The sequence below is a fragment of the Phymastichus coffea genome, unplaced genomic scaffold (genome assembly GCF_024137745.1).
Source record: "Phymastichus coffea isolate CEN01 unplaced genomic scaffold, Cenicafe_Pcof_1.1 PCOF00113, whole genome shotgun sequence".
Classification (NCBI taxonomy): Eukaryota; Metazoa; Arthropoda; class Insecta; order Hymenoptera; family Eulophidae; genus Phymastichus; species Phymastichus coffea.
The window spans coordinates 9,201-34,743 of NW_026706924.1; the positions used below are offsets into that span (position 1 = coordinate 9,201).

At 43.1% G+C, this 25,543-nt stretch overlaps 1 protein-coding gene and 1 pseudogene across 2 annotated transcripts; both read right to left on the bottom strand.

Annotated features, from left to right (window-relative positions):
• Positions 1 to 373: 373 nt before the first annotated feature.
• Positions 374 to 2,885, bottom strand: LOC131670643 (phosphatidylinositol 3-kinase catalytic subunit type 3-like; annotated as a pseudogene).
• A 1,537-nt stretch (positions 2,886 to 4,422) lies between these two features.
• Positions 4,423 to 25,399, bottom strand: LOC131670686 (ATP-binding cassette sub-family G member 1). 2 transcript variants are annotated; one of them, XM_058946498.1, is made up of 10 exons: positions 25,250 to 25,399; positions 16,505 to 16,905; positions 11,537 to 11,654; positions 9,904 to 10,099; positions 8,072 to 8,219; positions 7,442 to 7,681; positions 7,252 to 7,368; positions 6,891 to 7,163; positions 6,401 to 6,657; positions 4,423 to 6,305 (listed from the first exon to the last, which is right to left on the bottom strand). In XM_058946498.1, exons 2-10 carry the CDS (start codon positions 16,728 to 16,730, stop codon positions 5,952 to 5,954), a joined length of 1,929 nt encoding a protein of 642 aa, XP_058802481.1. In that variant the 5' UTR covers positions 16,731 to 16,905; positions 25,250 to 25,399; the 3' UTR covers positions 4,423 to 5,951. The 2 variants fall into 2 exon arrangements, with proteins under 2 accessions (XP_058802481.1, XP_058802480.1); XM_058946497.1 differs by lacking the exon at positions 25,250 to 25,399 and adding an exon at positions 18,298 to 18,443.
• Between the last annotated feature and the right edge of the window lie 144 nt (positions 25,400 to 25,543).

The following is a 25,543-nucleotide window of genomic DNA, read 5'->3' on the forward strand; positions in this document are numbered from 1 at the left end:
TAGTTTTATATTTGTTGAATTATTTAATAACGAACTTAATTTTACTTCCATTCTTCTTAACAGTATAAAGTAATAATTCATTGTAGCATATTATTAAAATACTTCAATATACAGGTCAGGTTAAAATAAACAATATTTATTTTCTCACAAATATATAATTTATTTTTCTTGCTTATGTTACATATACAATATTTATTGATAAACATTGTGAACAATATGTCGTATTATAAAATATATCAAAAACTATAAAACAATAAGGTTGGATTATTTATATTTTTTATGCAAATACCTAATCGTAATCATTATCCACAAAATTAGCAAAATTGTTGCTACGTTGAAACAAATTTAATACAATTTTGAAAATAAAAACACTTTATTTTCGCCAATATTGTGCAAATTTGTGAAATTGTTCAACTAGTGCTACCATAACAGCAGTCATTGATAAATCAAGGAGATTTTGTACATAATGAACAGCTTCTTCGTCGCTCAAATCTAATCGCAACTTATCCTGTACCTTTTTGACAGCTTTATCAGGTTCTAATGCTATATCTGGAACACTTGCATCTACCATCAACGAGAATAAATTTAATATTAAGTTTGCGTGCCGAGGCAAATGCAGAAACGCTGTGTAGCATTGTTTCCTAAATTCATGATAATGATCAGATCCAACTCCTCCCATAGCTTCAATCATTTCTTTACTTAGTTTCATTGGTGGTGGTAGTGGTTTCGGATCTCTACCTAAGATGTAACCAAAGTCAATATGAAATAATTTGCCTGAGGTTGTAAGAAGTAAATTATTAAGGTGTCGATCGCCAACTCCAAGTACATATGTTATAATACAGTAACCAGCACAGCTTCTGATGTATGTATCCATTATTTCAGATGCCACACCATATGGTCCAGTTTCTGAAGGATGATGTTTACGGAAGAAATTAAGAATTGATCCTTCATTAGCTAAGACTTCAGCTACTGCTGTTGATTCAATAAACTGTAAAAATCCATGCTTTGTACTTGTAGCAAGTACCCTATAGGGACTCAATTTTAAATCTAAATTTTCTCGCCTCAGCAACTTATCCATTAAAGCAATTGCTTGTAAAACCAATTGATCTTGTCTTAAATCATCACCATTTTTAAAAATAGCAATATATTCTGTATTAGCTGTTGTAAGGAATGTGAACTTGGATGGCATCAATGCTGATTTGAAAGGGTAGCTTTTTCAGGTTTTATGGCTTTTATGCAAATATCTGGATCAAGAGGGAATGGTATAGGTTCAAAATTGGAAAAGTTAACTTTGAATAATGCATCATCTGCTAACAATGCACGTAATCTTTCTATTTTTCTTTTACGATTGCCACTTTCTCGTGCTACTCTCTTGACTAAAGATACTAATTGATCCACAATACCTTCTGCTTATCCAAAAAAAGCTTTTCTCTTTTGTCAAACACTGTTTCCAAATGAAAGAGCATTGGTGAACATTTTCATAACAGAAACATATATTTCTCTTACACGTGTATCTTGTTTGAGACTAATTATTGGATCTAGTTGGTCTTCACATTCAATTGAAAGGTACCAGTAAAGATAATTAGCTAATGTTGAATTTTGACAAGCACGTGTAATGAGAAAGCTAGCTAAGTTATTCTGAGGACTTGGATTTAAGAAACAATCATTTTTGCATTCTATTGAAATAGTATTGTTTTTAGATGAAAATAAATCATTATTATTTTTGAATTCTTGATCATTAGTTTCACCTAATAAACGCTTACTACTAAAAACTTCACTAGCTGCTTTTGTGCTCTCAAAATCTTCATATTTCAATGCTTGTACTAATTGAAGCAAATAAAGCATCAATTCATCATCTGATTTAAGTGCTTGATTTAAGCGACTGAATGTATATTTTCTCACAGCTTGATGTGTAAATGCTGGACCAAGTAATTCAAGTGCATCATCTGGATCAGGAGGAGCCCATGATGAAAGCATTTCTAAAGCTTGACGTTCTTCACCAGGTACTCGCCAATTATCACATTTTACAAATTTAGTGAGAGCTTTTTTTTTGAGTAGACAAATAAAATCTAAATTTCCATATAAGATCTTGCTCTTCTGTAGATAAAGCCTTTATTGGTGGCTGGATGAAGTATTGTATTTAAAGCATCACGAACATTAGAAGTTATTTCCTCCACTTCTTAAACTCCTAACAAGTTTGTGATGTTTGCGAGAGAATGATCGGATTCTCAGCCTCAGCACTGCACTGTACACACTGTAGAACTTATACAGGGATATCTGGTGATTAGCAAATGTTTGATCTGTTTTATCGACTAACTGCCGCATAATACTAATTTTTACATTTTCCTCAATTGTGGATAGAAAATCGACAAAAGGAAAATTGTTTCGTGATCCGGGAATAGGGAGCTATCATCCGCTATCGATATTATTTCTTTTTAAACAAGAGAAAAATGTTTAATGCATTTTGCGCGCTGAACGAACACCCGATTTTTTTTCGCAATTTTCCAAAAAACGGAAAATCCGAAAATAAAATTTCAAGCGGAGACATAATCCGGAAAAAGGGAGAAAACGTTTTAGCTTATGAAAACTCAAAAATATGATTAAAAAATTTTTTTGGGCGTCAGATTCACAAGTCTAAGCGCATGATGTTTGACATAATTTCCAGGTTTAACGATGTATACGTAATAAAAACCATTGACAAACTCTTAATTGACCATTGATAAATATTAGATAAATTGATAAATATTTGAAGAACCACAAATAGCTAAAACGATGGAAAATGTAAAAATTAAATAAAATACATGTTATAATATTTTTGAGAACAAAATTTTTTAATTTTTTTATATACATACTGTGATTTTATTCTTAAAAAAAACTCTTTCGGAATAGATTATTCTAATTCTCACATGCAGTCGGTATGGTTACAAGGAATCTCGTATCAGCTGCAAAGAAACGACTCGTTACACTTGTGCTTATCAAAAACCAAGATTACGTCGCGGGATTCACATCAGCGACGCACATTGCACCAATAAATTTTTACCACCTCTATCTATTCTTTGGCCGTTTTAAAAGGCGTATAAAGCGGTGGGTAAGTTCGTTCGACAATACAGTTTGTCCTTGCTACTTTCGCATTGAAGCAAATCTAATCAACCAAGATGAAATACTTGATTACTCTTTTCCTCGTTACTCTCTGCGTCGTCTTCGCACAAAGCTTGCGTAAGTAAATGACACTTTTATTAGTCTATTTAAAATAAATCTTACTGCTCAATTCAGTTGCGATTTGGTTGCGATTTATCAAAACTATCAATTTTCACGATGTTAAAATACTTGACGATATTCTAAAAGTGTTTGCGCATTTATTATACCCGTAGTATTTATTTTAAAATCATCTTGAAAATTGAAAATAAATACGTTGTCGCTGAATTCGTCAACGAGCTATTTATCTTCATTTTCATTTATTTCAATTTTGACTTACTCGATTTAAAAACTGTAATATGCGTACTACGGTTCAAAGTGTACTTATTGCCGCATTACTTTTTTTATCGTTAAAGCATAAATACTTGAATATTTTTTTAAATATCAAAAACAATGTCAATCGAATTAAATTTCTATTTTTTGTACAGCTTGTTCTTACGATGCCCATTGCGTAGCCTATCCCTGCAACATCGGCGTCCCCTACTGCGCTAAAGGCTGGAAAGGAAGTGTCTGCGATTGCCGTTTCATTGGATAGATGACAAAATTGATTTTGTTTTTCTTACCAAAAGAATATTTTCAGTGTTCAAATACTTTACAAGTTCGTATTTTTGGAAGATTTACGTTGCAAATGAAATTGTGATATTTCACAATAATTGCTTATAAAAATTGTGTATTCTACCGGATTGTATACTGCTATTACCGTTATCAATAGATAAATTGATTGATACATCAAACAAATAACAATAAATAGTAAATATTTTCCACGTGAATTATATTCCTACCCACCACTAATTTCTCTCTCTCTCTCTCTCTCTCTCTCTTAATTAAATGTTGCTCTATGCGAAAGTTTATTTATGAATAAATAAAGTAGGTAATAAAAGCTATAAATCGATAGATTAATAATCACGATAAAATATTGTGCAGCATTTCACAACCATAAACGTCTTAGAATTTATATTTAATTTATTTTCTTTGATTACATTTTAAAAACACGAGTATCTACGTAACTGCATATTTATTTACCAATAAATAACATTGCCAGCTACGTCTCTTATCAAATCATATTAAGTTTTTGAATTTTCAATTTTGCCAATAAATGTTTTGATCTATATTCGTTCATTAAAATGTAAATTAAATGATAATCGTTAAAATAAAGATACAAATTCGGTATATATAAATTCAACGAATGACCTAAGATGGTAGTAAAAAAAGACAATTTGTTTTTTATATTAGTTATATATAATTTATTAAGTATACAAGTAAAGTTTCACATGATCGCCAAGTACGTGACATACGTAAAAATACGAAATACAACATATGAATTTATAAAACAATATAAATTCCTCTCTTTTTACTGCTATAAAGAAATGTTGGCAAATATGATTTCAGATGTTCATGTTGACGTAAGTGCGCTCAACTCCCGCATCCATTTAACAGCTATGGATTATTATACCCTCGCCTAAATCAAATATCACGAACGCAGTTGATCGATATAATTTTAATTAATCTATCGAAGATTCTATTTCTAGGTGAATAACAAAAGTTGAACGCTCGATAGTAGACTTTTAATCCCTTGCGAGAGTGATCTGCTTGGAGGCGCGTATAATCGTGGAGTTGAGTTGCGGCAGTGCAAAACAACCAGTTTACGTAAGTATCAAAACGCGGCCTAATGGACTAATTAGAGCCATTATGACTACTAAAATAAAATGAATAGAGAGATTCGTTTACATGAACATAGGCATTCTATTCTTTCTTCTTTCAAAACAACATAAAATTTTATATATAATATGGTAACACTAGTTACGTTTTATTTTTGTGTAAAACCTTAGACATCTTCGCAATCGCTATATTACTAGCAAGTTTTTTTTATTATTTCATTTACTTTCCAATTCGAATTTGTAATCAGAGATCAAATAACCTTATATGATTTACTGAAAAGAAGCTGGATAAGTTTAGTACGATTTTATCTTGTATAAAATGTGTCAAACCTGACAATTAAATATTTATAAATTATTATCGATTTGTATGCGATTGCGGTGTAAATAACTAGAAAAAAAAACATTGGTGCAAAAATTGATTCTCCAAATCGCCACGTCCACTTACTTCCAATATTCGCATTATACAAATATATTTTACATATTTATCTTTACATAGTCAAATAGCTTTCGATAAGAGTTTTAAAAGTACGGATTGCATACCATCTGACATATGTAGATAATATTGTAGTACCCTTAAGTTTTTGACTGATTATGCTAACTAAATCAAAACATTGGCTAAACACAACAAATATTAATCTACATTTGTTGTCGTATAAAATCATTAAAAATCTGAGAGCTTACGTAATTACACACGGAGTTTTTTCACTTTTTTCACTAAACTAAATTGTAAGACTAGTGTTTTTGCAAATCGCCTGACGACCTAGAAAACGTATCCAAATGTAGTCGACAAAAACAAATTCTTGTTCAATTTTCAACTAAAAGCTTACGGTAGAGCTTTGAAGTATTTGAATTTTCTCAAGTCATAATGAATCATTTTAAATACTGAACTTACTAATATTCGTTACAGAAGGTAGTTGCGTAAGAGTAGTTAATTACGAAAAAGAAAAAATCATTGACATTTTCACTCTAAGTGTAAGAAATGCATCTCACCCGTCAAAATAAACAACAACATAAAAAAACGAGTCAACGATCGTTCAACTACAAAAGTACATAACAAAAACAAAAAAAGCATTCATTCCTTATCGAACAACTAACACACTACCGTCGATTAAGTTTACACCACAATGCACTGGCAGTGAGTAGATGCATCAGCACCCCTATACCAACGATCAGCGCCAAATTATTCACGACGTTCGCATTAACAATTTCCATCTCTTTTAAAAACATTGTTGGTTTGATGTAATGACAATAGTTCAATTCGTCGGGGGTTGATTCGCAATAAAGATTATCTCGGTTGTTACCGTAGACCGTAATGAGAAGACTGTGAAAACTTGCACGGAAGTAGGAAATGTGAAAGAGCCAACGGAATCCTTTGGGTGTGTCCATGTAACGTATGCAGAAGCCAAATACCGAGAACAACACTGCTATAATAGGACCAGCGAACACTGCGATCTACAAAATAAAAACAACCAAAATAGTCGTATTTCAAAAACAAATGCCACAACTCCATTCATATATATTTACGAGTTTATTACGAAAGACGTTACCTTGACGGGAGTAGTCGCCCCAATGAAAAAGCCCCAAGCTTGAGCACACAAACTCGCAGCGATACTCACTACCATGAACATGATTATCCGTTCGGTCTCGAATGGTTGACCTGTTAGCCAGTAACTGACAGCCAGATAAGTGGCTGCACATGCGGCTTGAAATGGAACTTCGATAAGTAGCATGCTGATATAATATGGTGCTAGTCTGTACCAACGGTTGAAATGTTCTCTCGTTAGTATCTGCATTTCCAAAGGAACTGTAACGAATGATAAAATTATTAGAAACATTGGTGTTTCATCTGTAAAAATATTTAAAAGACTTTTTAGGTAAAGATATGATTCCCTTATTGTAACAACTAAAATCTATGCACTTAAAATCTAAATTCTTATATAGTGGAATAAAAATCATCGAACGCAAATTTTGGGTCAACGAGAAGCTATCGTTACAGACCAACGAGAACATAACAAATATAAAATTCAAATTACTCACAAGCTAACGTCACAGCCATCTTGCCGGTATAAACAATGAGTAGCAGCGAGCCATAAAGATACACGTAATTGGCTAAGACACCGTTAGCCCGATAACCACTGCCCATGTAAAGGTAACCGAATATAATGCCGATGAGTAAGTGACACATCAGCCTGACGACCAGCAGAAAATAATCACGTTTCAAGCTCATCAATTGGCGCTTGTAGAGCAGGTAGCATTGAGCAAGAAAACCCGCCGGCGGCGGTGGTTCGTTTTTCTCCGTTTTACTGTCGTCTGTAAAAAAAAACACAGTTGTGTAAGAGCCTTCGACTACAGTGAACACCCGCATTATACGTATCCTATTATTTCACTCGATGCGTACCGTCTAACGTAGGTTTGACTCGAGGAGCAATCATTTTCTGATTCTCGTAACATTTGTTGACTGCAGTGATCAGCTTGTCCGTCGAGATTCCGTACTCGCCAATCGCTACCTCGAGCACTGTGGGCAACAACCAATGACGCATCGTATCGCAAAATTTCACGACTATTTTATAGAATAGACAAATACTTACGGAAATCGGCGGGATTGTGGTAAGGTGGACAGTGAAGTCCCACGGAAGCTAAATGACTGACGAGATTCGATACTGGGCCGCGATAGATGCAGTGACCATCGGCTAACGCGTACAGCGTGTCGAACATTTCGAATTGTAAGGCGCTCGGCTGATGAATTGTGCAGACGACTGTTCGATGCTCGCTACGTGCTAGCCGCTGGAGGAGGGCTATGCATTGGCTGCACGAGGCAGAGTCTAATCCTGAAAAGTTCGTAACGTTAAACATCGAAAATTCCGCGAATAACGATAAAAAGAAGGCTTGCTGCTGGTTGAATTTCGGCAAAACGAAATTACGTCTTTACGAGAAGATGTGCCGAAACGAATACGATCTCGATCAACTCTAACACGATTCCCAAAGTCAATATAAGTAGCACAGCTCAAAAGTAAATAACGACGACTTATCAAGCGTATTACTCGTGAATATGTCATAAAATTGTTTTTTGCTTCTTTTCGCTTGAATTCCCGAAGGCACGCGACTTCGAAGTGCGCACGAGATGCGGAAGCTCGTAAATTTTTTTTTGTTAACGGCGTCGTAAAGTTTGATAGCAGCGCCACTGGACAGTTGAGTTGTAAACGATAAAAGTGACGTACCAGTGGTGGGCTCGTCCAAAAATAATACTGATGGATTGCTGAGCAACTCGAGCGCGACGTCAAGTCGTTTCTTTTGACCGCCAGACAGTTTGCCGCAGAGTGTGTCGTAACAGTGGCTTAATCCTAATATCTCCAGCAGTTCCAACACCTGTAATCCATGTAAAGATTGGGTTTCGAGGCTTTATGACCTAATTCATTTCACTAGACTGTCTGTAATGTGCCAGAGAATTGCAATGAGAAAATAAAACTTTTTTTTGCGGCAAATTTTTCTATACGCTGAACAGCTTATTTAGAATTTGTTTGCTTGAATTAATTTCGTCTGTTGAGAAACATTTTTATTTAAAAAAATTTTATTTCAATGTACAGAAAGTCTGAGGATTTCCTTTTCTGCATTGTACACTACAAATACTTATTTATATCGTTGCATTATTAATCATCGTTTTGAATTTATAAGAACACACAAGTGGAAATTTCTTAATTTTATCGGGCTATTATTTGATATTAGAGAAAACTTGCTAGAACTTCAATGCTAAATAATGTAAAAATATCTGCTAAAATTAATAAAATCTCCGTCTTGCAAATATCGCGTTGCACTTTTCTTATATCAAGGATTTTCATTTTAATGTGTAGACTTGGGGTATTGAACTGCGTACCGATAATCCAAGTGAATCTCCCCCAATGCAGTCTAATTAGTCAATCCAGTGAGCAAGCAATCAATCATTATCCCCACGCAAAACCATGTAAGTCGGATTTATGAAGCGCGCCGGTCAAACAAAACGAACGGTTCGATATCACAAGCGTGCGCCCGAAATGCGATATTGCCACTCGCACACGATCTTTCTCTCGTCAGCGATGCACGCGATGACGGCGCCGTTGGCCAATTTTTCGTTTCGTCGTTATGAATCTTCCCAACCCAACCCCGCCATTCTCGCGTCGTGTCGATCGTTTGCTCGCGAATTTTCATCAGCGCGCGGCGAAAGCTCACGAAGGCGTCCCGTTTCCTTTTTCTTTTTCACAGTGACGAGCGCGCGGACGTCTATCGGCTAGTGTATGTTTGCGCGACGCGCGACGACCCTTCACTGTCGCAATCGGGAAACAGAATTTGTGTGGCACGCAACTGGTCGTACAACGCGAGTTTCCCTAACGGAACGAGAAGAATCCCGCGTAGTCGGAGTCGCTTAATGAGCTCTTCTCTCCTTTTATTCTTGGCAAATGCATCAATCGCGGATGGGGAATCGTGATACGCTCAGCGAGACCGTAGAAATCTAACTGCGACCATTCGTGCGCGAATCTCATGGAAATGAAGAGGTAGAGTCTCGGCAGTGCGCGGCGTCCAATAAAATGCATGCTCCAAAGATCGTGTCCACACAATACGTGCTCCGCGAATGGAATTTTGGTAATTAAGGAAGACAAATGATGACCGAGCAACGACGTATATCCTTAAATGGACGATCGATTAGAATTTTTACTGCGGCATCGTCTTGTCGTTTAAACAAATCGACCTTCCAACATTTTAATTGTTCGTAGTATCCGGACACCTGATCTGACTGGAAATTAGATGACGAGTGCGACAGATTTATCTGATGATCGCGGGTTAAGTACGTAATCTAGGTGTTCGCTGATAAGAGATCGGTCAACACACCTTAAGCATTATTATTTTCTGTGCATTTGTCGGTGCAGCTTTTTTCTCAAACGAAGACGCCATATAAAAGGAAATCTTGATTCCAAGTCAGCATCATGTTCCGGTCAGTCGAGGAAACGTGTCCTCGACGCGTGACAATTGTTTTATGGTTTGTTTTTTCTCTCAAAACAACTCGTGTGAAAGAACTGACCTGCGTGTGCTTGAAAGCCGAGCTGATGGTGTAGCCGAGCTTGAGATTGGCGGCGAGCGTCATGGCCTCGCCTACGGTGAGTCTGGTGCGTTGCACCGAATACTGCTGTATGTAGCATGAGGTGCGTCGCCACGTCTCGCTGTGCGGCACCCTCGCCTTGCCGTTGACCAAGATCTCGCCGTCCATGCCCTTCACCCTGCCGTCGTGGAAAGAGTTGGTGGGTCAGAATCGTCTCTCGCAGGGAGGACCCCGAGTGCGCCTAGGACTCTGTTTGCCGTTCTTGCCAGAGCGCGAAGTAACGAGCTGTAACTGTGCGCTCGTCACGAATCTGTCCACCGCGAATTAATTGGAAAGCGGAGATGCGGCGCACTTCTCTCTCTCTCTCTCTCTCTCTCTCTCTCTCGCGCGCGCGCGCGCGCGCGTGCGTAATTATGTATACGGGTCGTCCCGCGTAACCTGGATATAATATTAAGTGTCGCGGCGCATTTAGCAATTGGAGTTCGATCCGGCCGTGGATGGCAGTACGAAATTACAAGCTGCCGACGACAGAAGCGTGTCGTTTTTCTCGGAGAATTTTTTAATTGCACGCTTTCAGCGAGACGCGGTATAATGTTGTTTCATTATTTTACCGCAACGTTCTCGCGCGCATCGAGTGAACAAACGAGGTATTTCTCAAGCGAAATGCCTGAATCGGATTCGCACCGACGACTCGATCCACACGGGTAGAGCCCGTCGGCTCGTGAACGCGAGCTTTTCCTTCGTGCGCGGGCCATTGTGTGCCCGCGAGCCGGGTATAGGAGGGGAGGGGGGCACATTGGCTAATCGGCGCCGCGCGTTTCCCAAGCTCGTGAGGCCCACACCGCCACGCGCGGCCAATTATTTCCGCGCCGCGTGCTTTTCCTGGCCTTGCGCGCGTCTCGTTTTCGCAGAGCGGTTGCGCTTCGGCAGATTTCTTTTTCATCGAAGCCTGACGCAATTATCGACTGTTTTTCGAAACTGCTGGGATAAGTTGACCGGAGATTGGGTTTGGGCGAATCGACGAGATTGAAACTCTTCGTAAACTTTTCAAAAACTTTCGTCCACAGTGGGTTGAGTTCTCGATCGAGCTTAATATGTCTTAATATGTCACCGCGAAATATGTCTCAAAGTGAATTTTCATTTCTCATTTTATATATATATTCATTAATATATTCACTTTTCTCTCGGTCCAATCATTATCACACAAGATATTCCACCTGTTGTTAGTTTCATCCACGTAAAAGTTCGGCTTCGATGTAAAAATGTCTGCCAAAGCGTTCACTCTCGTCGCATGTAATATCCCGACTAGACAGTTCAAAGTATCCACGAATATTCGGCGAATGCGTATTAGTGCACGCTTTGCCGCTCGATCGCGCGTTAGATCGATGATAACTGAATCGGATGAGGCGATAACTGTAATCACCGGAGAGCGAGGTGACGCTCGAGACGACAATTGGGCAAATGAAATTTTCCGCCCAAGGTGAGCTACAATATATCGCGGCGCTAGAAGGCGCGAGCGCAACATAATTTTTCTGTGTCAAGGATCGAGGCCGAAAAAGAATTCGCGCGAAAAGGAAACGCAAACGAAAAAATTAAGCTGCTCAAGTCGACTCACGTGTAACCAGCAAGGACGTTGAGTAGAGTTGATTTGCCAGCGCCGGACGGTCCCATGATCGCCGTGAGTTCGCCAGCGCGAAACTCTCCGCTGACACCATGAAGTATCTCGCTCGTCACTGCAACAGCACACAGCGGTTTCGTCCGTGACACTGAAACTTTTCTCCGATTCTATCCACGGGTATTGTCGTCTCGCTACTGACCACGGAAGGGCGAGGAACGTCGCGCGCGTACAGAGCGCGAGCTCTCGGCCGATATCGCTCTACTTGCCAGGGCGCTCGCTGCGTTATTATCAGTTCGACTATCAATAACACGGAAATCAACCAGTTCGACGATCGCGCCCTCTTATCTCGGCAGCGTGTCGTTGGTCGAAAACTGTCGTGCACCGAACAATCATCGTGGAGCACTTCGTCCGCAAAGAAGTGACAATTGATGAGTACAATCAAGGCGATGGGCAAAAAAACCACCTTAGCATGGCGTTCGTGGCGATTAACCTCGGTCCCTGATGCGTAACGATCTGCCGAGTGGAAAAAAAAAGGAGAATGTGAATTGCAATCGATTTGTCGTTTGAACGTCAAAGAGACGAGACAGCCCGAGCGAATTCCGATCGGAGCAGGGAAAAAATGAAGAGTCGACGCGGCTTGGTGCGCTCGCGCGACGATAAGGAGGAAAGTTCAAGGTCGCGTAGCTCAACACGCAATATATCATCGATAGAGCATTCGTCAACTGTCGCTCATGATTGACGGGTATTATCGTTACATAAAGAGACGTTGAATAATGGAATTCTCGATTTATCCTCTGCTCTCGTCCGCCCTCCGGTTTTCTTGCTGATTTGACCGTATCGGTGATCGGCGAAAAGTTATTTTCTCGAGGCTTTTCACTTTCATCGCGAACGCGTCAGATGCATCAAAGTGCGGATTGATCGACGATAACTTGATTTTTTTTTTCGTTCTCGAGACTTTCCATTTCCAATGAGTGTCGAGATAAAACGGTTTATTTTTACGCTAAACTGAAGTGGGCAAACATTGAATCGGCAATTTTTCGCACTGTCAAAACCAAAGCAGTAGAAATGTTTCGTCGATGTTAAAATACCATTCTTACAAAAAGTCAAATTCCTCTCGTTCCATGAATTGCAATGTCGACATTTTTTCCATACCACTTCCGGCATCAACAGATGGTCTGGAAATAACCAAGCGAATCGTGAAAGCGATCAGACTCCCCTTTTTTCGCGGATGTAATGCTCCTCGGTATTCGTCAAGCGTCACCGCGCGACAATTATGACGACGACACTTATTTGCCGCATTATCTATCGGCCGAGAGATTGAGTAATTCACGAGCTTTGTGGATGACGAGCGAGTATAAATTTGATTTCGCAATGATCCGTAATTCATTGCATGCGATAAGGCTACTCTAGAAAACCGTTAACTAAAGTAGAACAGAGTGTCAAGTTCTTAGCGAGAGATCTCGCAATTACTTTTTCTTAAGCCGCTGCCGCGCACAAAAAAACAACGACAGTTTTGTCATCGCGTTGATGCGCTTTGTGGAAAATGAAGCCATGCGTCATAAGCGCAATCAGTTCTTTCTAATGAAAGGATGTTTGACGCACTGCGACCATACGCGATCGTAGGCAATATGGATCTTGCTCCCCTCCCTCCTTCTCTCCCTCTCACCATCTCTCTCTCGCTCTCTCTCTCTCTCTCTCTCTCCTGATAATAGCCTTTGTGTGACGAGCAAAATTTTCAACACAGATGTAAAATAAGTCTACGCGTACGTGAGTAACTGTTGAACGTGAATCACTCGTCGTTTCCAAAGATAATGCAAAAGTTAACGAGTCGTAATTGAGCAATGAGTGAATCGCAGAATAGCCGGCGCTGAAGAAAAAAAAGAAGAGGAGAGAAATAAAGATCGTTGAAAATAGGGACACTAACCCGTCGACCGAATGTTATCAAGAATATTTTTCAATCTCCGTAATAACAGTCCATTAATTCGAACGTGGCAATCATTACTTGGGTCAATAGCACTTGATAGGTCGCCTCGCAGAAACGATACATACTCGCGAGAGCGTGAATTCATACCTTTCATGGAAACGTCGTCCGGCAAATGAGAAATGGTCGTCAGACGCCGACGAGTCGTAACCAAGCGATCGTGCCCGAGAGAAAGAAAAGGAATCTTCTGGACGCTCGCCACGATAAAGCGCCGATGATTTCTCCTTCGCCGTCATCTCGCCGCGGATGTGATAACGTCTTCACGCGCGCGTCACTTTTTATTCTCCAGAAAGTATAATGCGCGATTACGCAAAGCATTGACCGTGACAAAGAGGTTCACTCTATTTTTCTTTTTCTTTTTCTTTTTTTTTTGTTTTTTCATTTTCTTGTTTTTTCTTTCTCGCGTCTCGGCCGAGTCAAAGCGCCTCTGCACGGTAAAATTATTCCACGAAAAGTTGAAAAGTTTCGTCGGGCGATATCGCGGAAGCAGGAGCGACTAACGAAGATGAGCTACCGTAAGAAGAAAGAAAAAGTAGCGCGCATAAGGAAGTAAAAGAACACGGCTGAACTAAGCGACGTCCATTATTGCGAATTAGGCGCACGCGTGTGCGTTTACGCAGCGCCGATACGGCTTTTGCAGCAGAGTAGACGGCTTACTGACGCACTGCATCTCCGCGCTGTGGTTGTAATTAATGCACTCGACGACTACAAAGAGCTTCTGCATACGAGATGCACGGCTTGATCGGCAATAGCGACGATGGTTATTTTAAATTAAATCTTGTGATTAACGTGGTTCTAATATTGATTTGCTCGATAGCTCGCGATCGCTTGGAATGTGGCCGTTGAAAGAGCCATGATTTCTCTCGTCGCGGGATGTGTTTCGCGTGAAACGTAAACGTGTCCGTCTGGTACGACGCACGCGGAGCGAATTACAGCTATTAAACGAGGAGTCGTTGATAATAAAAGTGACCTACAAACTCACATTTCGCAATGGCATAGATAAAAAGGAAAAGATGAGCAGAAGCTATGTTCGTAGCGTCGGGCAAATGGTGTTCGAAGCGACCGAGAAAGACAAAGCTACCGGTGAATCACTCGGGCTTCGTTACGAATTTATAGATACGCACTCGCACATGTCGCCGATGACGCGCGCGCGGCTCGGTACCATAAATCTTCGACACCGCGCTCGCGCCCGATATCAATAAAATAACCGCGTGCCTCAGTTCTTTTCCGGTCGATCGATTAATCAATCGCGCTCGACGATTGCCAATCTGGAATGTTTCCGCGCGCGACACACGCCGCCGAGATTGCGGGTGTCGTTCTCCCATGGCGCTAGCCCTTTGAGTATGACGTGTTCGTCTCTTCCGGCCGACTCGAGAAGGCGAAGCGCGCGCTCGCTTGAATAAATCGTGGGGCGCGTTCCCACGCTTTTCGACGGCGACGTGACAATGGGCTTCCTGCACGAATAAATCGCGCGTGTCCGTCAGCCGTGGACGACGCTCTCTTCGGTCGCGCTCGCGACAAGCGCGCCCGCGAAACGGCCGGGCAAGCGAGCGCGCAAGTTTCGGTCGCGTGGCCCGACGCACGGACGAGCGCGGCGCGTTGTATGTAAACGCTCAATGAGGTGTCTCGATAAAATGCCTGGCCGCCAACTGAAAATCGGTTAATACGATCGGCTTCGGTTATCGTTCGACTCAAGGCTCGCGTTTATCGCGCCCGCCAACTTTCGCTAAATTAACGCGTCTCGCCTCACGTCAGACCTAATTCTCTAATGCAAGTTTCATTATTTTCGCAACGATGACTTCATCGTGCTCATATGTGCGCGTGTGCACGGGCGCACTTTCTTACGACGCACGTTCGCCTGACAGACGTGAGCTTCGTCCGGCTGCTCAGCGATAGATGTCGATATACTGCGCTATTTTTTTCTTTCGAAACGGAGGTGAATTTGCTGAGCGCAGCAGTCGTTCACGTAATATCAGTTGGATTTTCCTTGTACGTCTAACATTTTCTGTTTTGCTATTAGCGCATAAATTCGATAATGAAAGATGACTGCACGTGAGAAATGTGACGACGCGTCCGAGAGAAATTTTATCGCTCTGATTTCTTCAGCATTTTCCAGCGATAGCATATTCTTTCTCTCGCTCCCTCTTCTTTTGACTGTGACTTTTGCGTGTCTTTCGAAATTTTATAATTTTTTTGCGTAACGAAAAAAAATTTCTCTCACGGAGATCCTGAAAGTATATGCTGCGATAACGATAAACTTTCGTAAGATTAACTTTCTATTTTCTTTTCTGCGTTTTTCGTTTTTTTTTGTTTTTTTTTTGTTGGTTTTTTTGTTTTATTCAATCGAATGTCTTATTGAGCGTGTGTGCGCGTTTTCTGCATTAGTCTGCACATTTTTTTCACGCGTATGGCGTGTATAAATTATAGAAAGTTTTGAGTAAGCTCAGAGTAAAGTCTATTGAAAAAAAGAAAATAATCCGACCAAAAGTTTCTTCTGTGACACCTGAATTGGGATTAAAGCTTCGTCCGATATTTAATTGTAGCCACCCACGCTACTTTTGAGATTAATTTTTTGCCATCATCGAGAAATCGAAATTTCCAAAGTAACGTTTATAAAACCGCAGCCAACGTATTTTTTCCAAATACATTAGGCAAGCCCGATCAGTCGCATTTGTTGTTCGAAAAGGAAAAATAACAATGGCACGAGTCCGCGCGCGCCGACGAGTTGAAAAACTAGCTCGACCGGAGGAGGAAGAGAAATTGGAACAAGTTGCTCTTTCTCTCTTTTTCTCCCGGGCAAAAAAAAAATGACCTGCCAAAAAAAATCGCGCTGCCACCTGACTTCTCGACGATCAGGTCAATGGGACGAGAAGCCGCGTAACGTTATCTCGCTTCTCTCAAAGCGGAATCGAAAGGCGCCAATCGGACACGCGCGTCAACGCCGACGGGTCGAGGCACGTTGAGAGCGTTGCCCGCGTACCAACCTGGCTGGAGTCTCTTCATCGACCACGAGGTGACGCGATACCGCACGTCGTTGAACTGCAGGTCAACCTCGGGCCTCTTGGGAAACTGGTGCTTCTCCTGCATGAAGTAGTTGTTGTTCACCTGCACGACGCTCTGGTTGCACGCCTCGTGCACGTCGTTGTGGCTCGCGTTGTCCACTTGGCAGCAGCTCAGCGACGAACGCGACGGCGAGGCGTTGCTTGCCATCTCCCGTTTCGTTGGCCGATCGTTCCTCTCCTAAGAGCCAAGGACGATCTCTCGCGCGCGCGCTCTCTTCCTCTGGCCGCTCCTCTTGCGCTTCCAACGCTACGGTGATCCAACGAGTTATATGCTCCGCTGCGCTCGATCAAGTGGCGGCGGGGCGAAGGATCATAGCGCGTCTCTGAAATGAAAACAAGATCCATGCGATGAGAGGGGTCAACAACTCACGATCGCGATTCGAAAACCAAGTCAAAGCCAAGTTCACGTGGAGATCGGTGTACGCGAGAAACTTTCACTCGATTATGCAAAGGAAACAACGATTTTTGCTTGAATTCTCTCTCTCTCTCTCTCTCTCTCTCTCTCTCTCTCTCTCTCTCTCTCTCTCGTGGAGAAAAAAAAGAGTCAGCGATCGAATCGCGTTTTACGTAATGTGCATCAAAGGTCACAAGCGCGTCGACGCATCGTCGTTCCCCTCGCTCGCGGGACGCGCGAAAAAAATGCAATTGTTTTTTTCCAGAAAATCGGGCCAGAAGTCAAGGATGCGCGTGCGAGCCGCGACACCGATCGTCGCATCTTATCGCGATCGTGTGCTTCTTATCGTCCCTCACTCGGAACTTGTATCTGCGCGCGCCTAGCCTTGGCGTGAAAGTGCACGCACGATATATCGCCCAGATTTGCGGATTGTTATACCGGGCGAGCGGCGATCTAATTCTCTGAGGTGACGCACGGCGAGCGCGCGCACTGTGCTGCCCGGTAAATTGTAAAGGGGCGGGAGCTTAATAGCCGTGAAAAAAAATTGCGTCCTCCTTGTTATGCTCGCGGAGAAGAAAACAATAGATTAGCGCGATTCATCGCGAAAACGAACGATTTGTCGTACAATCACGTAAATTACCCGCCAATTTTCCGCTGAATTACGCCGATGTTTGTCACGGCTTTGCACGTGGTTTGTATATCAATTGCGCAACGAGAGACGGCTCCCTGAATAACGAAAACCATGCGAGAACGACGGTCTTCCTCGTCGTCGGCCAATAGTAAAGGCCCCACGAAAACTTTATCTATTTCACTTTAAGCTTCGCGCTTCTCTGTCGTTTGACGGCAAAGCGGCATGATTCCGAATAGTCTCTCTCTTTCTTTCGCGATTTTCGATCGATCCGAGGAGCGCTCGCGATTTGAAAACACTAGTTGTCGCGCTTTGTTTCGCGCGCCCGCACTTTCCTCTTGAATAAGCGCGAGAACAGTAAAGAAAATTTGCAAGATTATCGCTCGCGTGCGCTCGTGAAAATCACGACCGTTTTCTGTTTCACTCTTCCCCGATACTTGACCTATCGTCAGACACCGTGCAACCGTTTGACGTGTTTTTTTTGTTTGTTTCTTTCTTTCTCGTTGAATGGCAGGAAGTGCGATATCACACGGAAACCGACCGTCACATCGTCGAAATCGTGCTTTCAATAAAAACAAAAGAGAAAAAAAAGACCGTCCTCGCATTATCGGAAAACAAGAACTTAAATCAAAATCGCGGCACTAATACTCCAGATTCTCCACAATAACCCTGTAAAGCGCAAAATCGACTCACTCCTGGGTTCCCGAGCCGCAGGCAGAAAGGTAAAATGAAAAAACCAAACAATGGGAATGACAGAGTGCAACAGACGATCCGTGCTCCCGTGCTCGGGGATGTGCGCGCGAGAGATGGAGAAGCGAAGGAGTTCGCGTCCACGGTGACACTGCGCTCTTGAAAGTTGAGGCGTGCAGATAGTATACGCTGGCGATAACGTGCCACCGTTCCCCACTTCCACGTTTTTCTTTCGCTTCGAGCGCGCGAGGCAGAAGAATGCGCTCCGATCCAGCCCCATCGCGTGCCACTGCGCTGCGCTCCTTTTTCTTCTCTCTCTCTCTCTCTCTCTCTCTCTCTCTCTCTCTCTCTCTCTCTCTCTCTCTCTCTCTCTCTCTCTCTCCTCGCGAGTGTTTGTTTTAAGGCTCGCGTACGGATGTCAACTTTCGCAACGTACGGCATGATTTTCACTAACCGTCTCGGAAACAAATTTTGTCAAAAGTCGCGCTAAGATTAGCGGCGTTTGGGGGTCGAATAAAAGCCGAACGGAGCGATCGCCGCAGCTGTGGACAACCCGCGGCAATGCTCGCGTCGCAATGGATATAAGTTGATTTTAATAAAGCGGAGCACGCCGCGACAAATGTCTAACCCTCTACTAACCCTCCCGATTATCGCGTCGTCGTTATGTACATTCTTAGGCGTCGCCATTGCGAACTAGCGGTCAGTAGTTGCATAAGTCTGGCTAATGATCTATCATCATGAGACTTCAGACTTCGAGCTTTTGTATTATTTTCCCTTGACGCGTGCGGCGCATTCCATTATCTAATGCTGACGCGATATCGACGTCGTTTCGGAGAGCAAATCGCAGCGAAGTCGCTGTGGGAGACGAAATAAAGCAGGTCAAACGAGGCCCAAAGGATGACCGACGCCGTAATGTACGGCACGTGTCGGCAGTGATTCATAAAATAAAAAAAAGGAAAGAAAAGAAGACGAAAAATACGAAGCAATAAACAATATCTCCCCGCGCGCCGCATATTCATGAGAGCAAGTCGGGCGTGCTTAGCCTCCGTAAAATGTTTCGAGCCGAGATAATGCTGATGCAATGTGCGCGTCTGCGAGAGGCTCCTCTTTCACGCGCTAGAACTCGCCTTTATCAATCAAACACTGCGGGCGCTATCTTCGCTCCGAGTGCTCGCAGACCTTGACAATGCCTCGCAGCAAGAAAAGAAAAACAAACAAACAAAAAAAAACATTCGCAATGTTTTTTTCGACGTGGTCAACGAACTCCTCCTTTTTCTCGGTCGTATTCCTTTGCGAATAGAGTCACGTTTTTTGCGCGGGTGGACTTGGAACGTGGCCTCTCAGTGAATCACCGCGTTGTTTCACCGCCGTCGCAGTACTCGAAGGCGGTCTCGAAAAACGGGGGAATATTACACGGCAGCGTGGCGTGTGAAATATGCTGACCTATCTTTCAGAGAGACGAAGGGGAAAAAAATAAATAAAAAAAAGTAAAATACGGACATGAGAACTGGAAATCAACGTAAACAACACATTATCAACTAAAAGACAGCAGTGTATTCCGACTTCCGGTCGATGCAAAAATCGACAGGCTAATTGCCCGTTACGTAAAATAATAAACAATCGGCGCGCGCACGCGCAGCTTTTTACTATTTGAAATGGAAAAAATTGGTTGCTACGCGCGAGCGTCGTGGCAGAAGAAGGCAACAGTGCACGTGCATTATATCCTCCGACCCACGTCTTTGCGCTCGGTGAGTTTTTATCGTCGATGATAGCAGCCACCACGGTAGATTTTTCTCTCTCTCCTCTGACTTTTACAAGCCACGAGCTACTCACGCGTCTGGACATGTTACGAGTATCGATCTTGACACTATTGATGATGTAGCGTTAGAGCGTACTGCTTTCCATGATTAGAGTTGACTTTTAAACGCGAAGAAATTGCTGGCTATTTCTTCTCCCCTTCCCCCTCCCTCGCCTTTCGCGTTACATTATGACCTGGTTTTCCGTTCGTTTACGCCTGTGAAGATTCGCAATATTTATCGAACAATGTCGCGCGCTTTTCGCTCGAGCCATCGGAGCGTTTGCCCTCAGGCTTTAGCCGAACTCGGGGGCCTTTGGCGGTGCGCGCCGGTGAAAAGGGAAAAGGCGAGTGTGCCGACGCCACGTTGATTAAAGGCCGGCGTTTTTTCGTTTTGTCTAGAGAAACCCCGATGGCGCGCGCACGAGCGACCGAAGCAAGGTGGATCCCTTTGCGAAACGCGGAGAGAAGTGTAGCGAGGCGCAAGACGAGTTTAAGGGTCTACGTGACTGAAGTAACGTACGAAAGAGAAGAGGTCGACGATCCTGCACCGACGAGGACACTGGACATGCTCACGACATTATTCATCCGAGCGGCCGTGCGTTTTTGCAAAAAAAAAAAATACAAAACAATGAGGCAGAAGAAGAAGACACCGGGGGAGCGGTACACGTGGCGTGAGTTTTCTTTTTCGAGCGTAGACGAATGGCGCGAACGACCGTGGCGGTACTTTCGGACGTTGCGAGCTTATCGACCGGTATAGAAGAGGCTTTCACGCTGTGTCGTAAGACGACGTCGGAGTTTGCGAGGTGCGCGACGTATGGTAAAAAACTATAATTCGGCGAACTGGCCTCTAGCGAATATCGAAGAGACATAGCGTATATCATCCGTTCGTTTCGCCTCTCTTCTCTTTTCCTTTGTTCGCAAGACGAAGCGGACGATAAAGCGTCGACCCGGATTAACACGACGGACGCTGAGCTAAGACGGCCCAAGCGCGAATCCTTACGATATTGTTTGGGTTGGGCGGCGTCGAGAGACAAGCCACGAGTTTCCTGCGGATAAGAAGACCTTGCGGATTGAGTCGAGTTTTCGAGTTATCGCGGACGGTTGAATATTTAAATGTGCACGCCTCTTGCGGAATCCACTTAAATTAAAGGTGGGACGGGGGTGCACCTATCGCGGCGACCTGCATCGCAGCGTCAGCGTCGCTGACTTTTCAGTGCTGATTGCGCGCGAACGAAAGATTGCCGTTCGCAGCGACGGCAATGCTTCCTCAGCGATAGGCTTGTTGTTTTGAAAATCGCGTCGGCGCGGAATTTCCTCTACGACGCAAGTTTTTCGCTTCGGCCCGGCCCTCGTCGGGGACAAGTTCTCTTTTGTTCTCGGGCGAATCGATTATCGATCCTCCGCGCGCTTCCGCTCTTGAGGCGACTTATTATCGATACGTCGACATTGAACGGCAGATAGCGTGTGCGCGCGCGTCGTGCAGTGCGCGTACACGCGTCGCTCGTGCGCGCCGAGTCGAGCATCGTCTGTGCGGGTTTGGATTCCGAACGGAGAGGTACCTCGTTAGTTCACGCGTCGAGCACGGGAAAATAAATGTAACCTTCATCCGAGGCGATTCCATCGTCCGCGCGTACGAGATGTATGACTTCCGCGCGGATTGATTCGGCGACGCGCTCTGAATTTTATCTCCCAAGGTCGCGCGCGCCTCACTTCTCTTCGATTGCGCAATGCATCTTTTGTACACGTTCGATATGCCCGATTGCCGATGCGGCTCGATGCACGAGGAAAACAACCAAGATCCCGGGGCAGCCTTCGGTCGCGGGCGATCGTTAAGACGTCCTGTTCGCTCTTCACCGACACTCGATGCCGGGACGCTTCATCTTTTTCAAAACGATCGCGAGATTTCGGAGAAGAGCAAAATGTGGGCTTCGTTCTAAAAATTGACGACTCATTGTCAGAAAACAGGACGCGTTGCTTCGCGTTTATTTGGAAGAACTCCATTTTCATTTTCAACGTTCATATACCCGTTCGGATGTTACCTTGTGTACGTCTTTTTAGAAAGACGCGCATGTCACAATCCTCGACATACGCTTTGCACTGATCATGCAACTTTCTTACGATCTCTCGCGTTCACAATATATAATCGAATCGCTGTACTTCAAAACAAACAAGAAAATACCTAATAAAGGCAAAATCAGCCAGAACACTCTTAAGTTTTCGTATTCACGGCGCTTCATCCATCCGTGAGAAAAAAGACAAAAAAAGAAAGTCCTTCGAGTGTGATGCGCTCGTCATATCGAATGATCATCAACGCGCACTGGAACGCCCCAACGTGACCGGAAATTCAAATTCCGCACACGTGCGCGCGCAAAAGTTTGATTTTCTCGGCGTATCGCACGGCGCCGCCTTGGCCTGCTTTGACAAGTATGCATTTGTCCTAATTCAACTTTCTATTGTCGGCAATGGCAGTAACATCGTTGGTCGCGAGAGCGTTGCAAAGGCAATCGTTACAGTTGCGTGCAGAGTCGATCGCCTTCGTCGCCCCATCGCTAGTCCCGCAGATAAGCGCAGATTTCTCCTCCGACGCGATAATGACGTACAACGGTCGTTTCACCGAAAAATCTCAACGTCCCGTTCTAGAAACGCCGAATCAATTCACGCATTTCATTTGGTTGCACGCGTTATAGTATAAAAAGCTCTCGCTCGATAAAGAAAAAGTGTCAAGGTGTCGCCGGTAATTTTTTTTGTTTTTTTTTTTGCTTTTTTTTAATTTCGTAAGTAATACACACCGCGTTGATTGACAGTTAGCCAAGCATCAGTTTATTTGCCGGAGAACTACAAGGCGAACGCGAAGCGCGCGATAATTTTTTCTTCCTTTCCTCTGCCTTTGAGAGTGGCGAAAGATCGGCTTTTCTGTGTGTAAACGCGCAGACAGCAAGAGTCTTTTGCACGCTGCTAATTGAATGGCCACCAGGATCTCGCTGCGCATGTTCGAGGAAAAATATTCAATCTATCTCTCTCTCTCTCTCTCTCTATCTCTCTCTCACTCTGTCTTCGGCGTTACTCTCTGACGTCAGTGATATTGAATACGACACGACAAAGATTCACTTTTACTTTTCGTCACGCACGCGGAGATAAAAAGCTGCGCGATCTCACGGACGGCAAAAACTCTTTTACAATCTCGTCTTCTCGACTTTTCCATCTCGCCTGTATCATCATCCGCGTTTTGTAACGACTCCTCTTTTTTTCCATTTCGCCGCAGTTTCTCATCACTTCGTCTCGCTCGCAGTATCGGAACTGTCGATACAGCAAGCGAGCGTCTTATCGCGAGATATCGCGAAGGGATTTTTCTCGCGGTGCGCGGACTGATTCATTGAGAGAACTGGTTTACGGCAGTTGCGCGCGGCAAAATGAGACGCATGTAAACCAGCCGTGGGTGAAAGAGCTGAACAACACCGCGGCGTTACTTTTAATAAATCTTTCGATTTATTGCCAGGATGAAATGGCAGGACTGCTCGTGTGTCGCACCCGGAAGCTACGACATTCAAGGTTGCTGTTAGATAGCCGCACGTTGCGGAGAGAAGCTTTCGCGCACGAGCGTCGGAAAAATGCATTAGACCATTCTACGACTGTACATCTCGTTAGATTTTCGACTATCGTAAAATCGATTCGACGCTTACTAAAGATTGAAATTTATTTTGTTCACTTGGTAATTTCGCTGCAAAATCCTAGATACCAACATTGTTGATTGACTGTTAAATCAACGGTAATCGAATAATCAAATGCGGTTACAAAGCTATTCATAATACCAGTAAAGTCCGCTTCACTACCTCAATATAGCCTAGCCAATTACCTATCGGTCTACAAAAATAAACTTTTTGCAACGGCAATTATCAATCCGACTGTGCAATTCGCGAACAATTTTGACGACACCAACAAAAGATAAATTATCCGAACCAGAAAATAATACGCCGTGAACTGATTTTAAATCTATTGATTTGAGCAAAAAATCTATTAATTTACCGCTGTCAAAGCTTTCCTCTCGATGACCGATAATTAACCACTAAAATCATAAGAAAAAAAAACAAATTTTGCAAAAAAACAACAGCAAATACGTGGACGCTTTCTCAATTCTTTCTTTCTTCTTTTTACGATGTGCGCCGTAAACTTTCTCCCAAGTCTCTTTCTCCTCATGCACACAAGTCCGGCAACGGTTGTTCGCAACTTTCGCTGCAAAGTTTCAAATTTTCGCACGGCTTTTATATGTACGTTCCTTTTTTTTACGTAACAACATCGTACGCGAGTTCTAACCGGTTGCTTATAATCATGCGCATGCACACGCGCGATTTAATTGTTGTGCTATTTGTGTGTATTGTGAGAGGATATGTGCGAGAGGAAAAAAAACTAACCTTCTGTTCGCGATGTCATTGTTGCAGTCACAAATATCGGATTATTCACAGTGCACGAAGTACAAAACCTACTTACTTTACAGTTATGCTCGAGTGCATTTCGATGCACAATGCAGATATTATACGAATGCGAAATATAAAAAAGATGTATTTATCTGCGAGAGAGAGAGAGAGAGAGCGGACGTCCAAAACGGTGCAAAGTATGTCCACCTTGTTTATTTGCAGATCGTATTTGTAAACAATGGATCGTTGCCGATGATCAACCAAAAATATCGTCTTGATGTTTCAATGCACGCAGTTGTGTTTACTTTAAGAGCACTATTACAACATATTCTTGTTTGTAAAACTCGTGACTCACGGAAGAGCGCAGCGACTAGCCTCAACAAACGGCGGATATAGAAAAAAAATTTATTATCTAATTGTCTCAATGCCAACTATACTCGATAAATCTAGATTTTTGATTCATCATAATGTAGCTCTTTGTGTCGATTCAGCTTTTCACTCGGAACGTAGAAAATAATGCACTTTTATACTTAGCCTCCTTCCCCCGCGAGAAAGAGAGAAAAAGCGAGAAAGAGAAGAGAGAGAGAGAGAGAGAGAGAGAGAGAGAGAGAGAGAGAGAGAGAGAGAGAGAGAGAGAGAGAGAGAGAGAGAGAGAGAGAGAGAGAGAGAGAGAGAGAGAGACAGCCTCTATTGTGTATGCAGTGTAACCTCTATTGTGTATGCAGACAAAAAACTGCGTACTCACTTTGGGCAGATCAGCTGATTATGACAACCCTTCTGGGAAAACACCAACGCACATATAAACGGCCGCAAACTTGAATGAGCGAGGTTGCCGACCCTATGTAACTGTTGCGACTAAACGACGGACCACAAAGTGAAAAAAAAACCTCGGTCGCGCGCGGCATGAGCGCTTACTCTAGCCCCCGCATGCGCCGTTTCGTTCCTTCCCAACTCCCCCTTCTCTTTCGTCGACGGATGGTTGGTTCTAGTTATATGTACTGCGCTAGCGCGCATCCGTTGATCTACAATCGAAAACTTT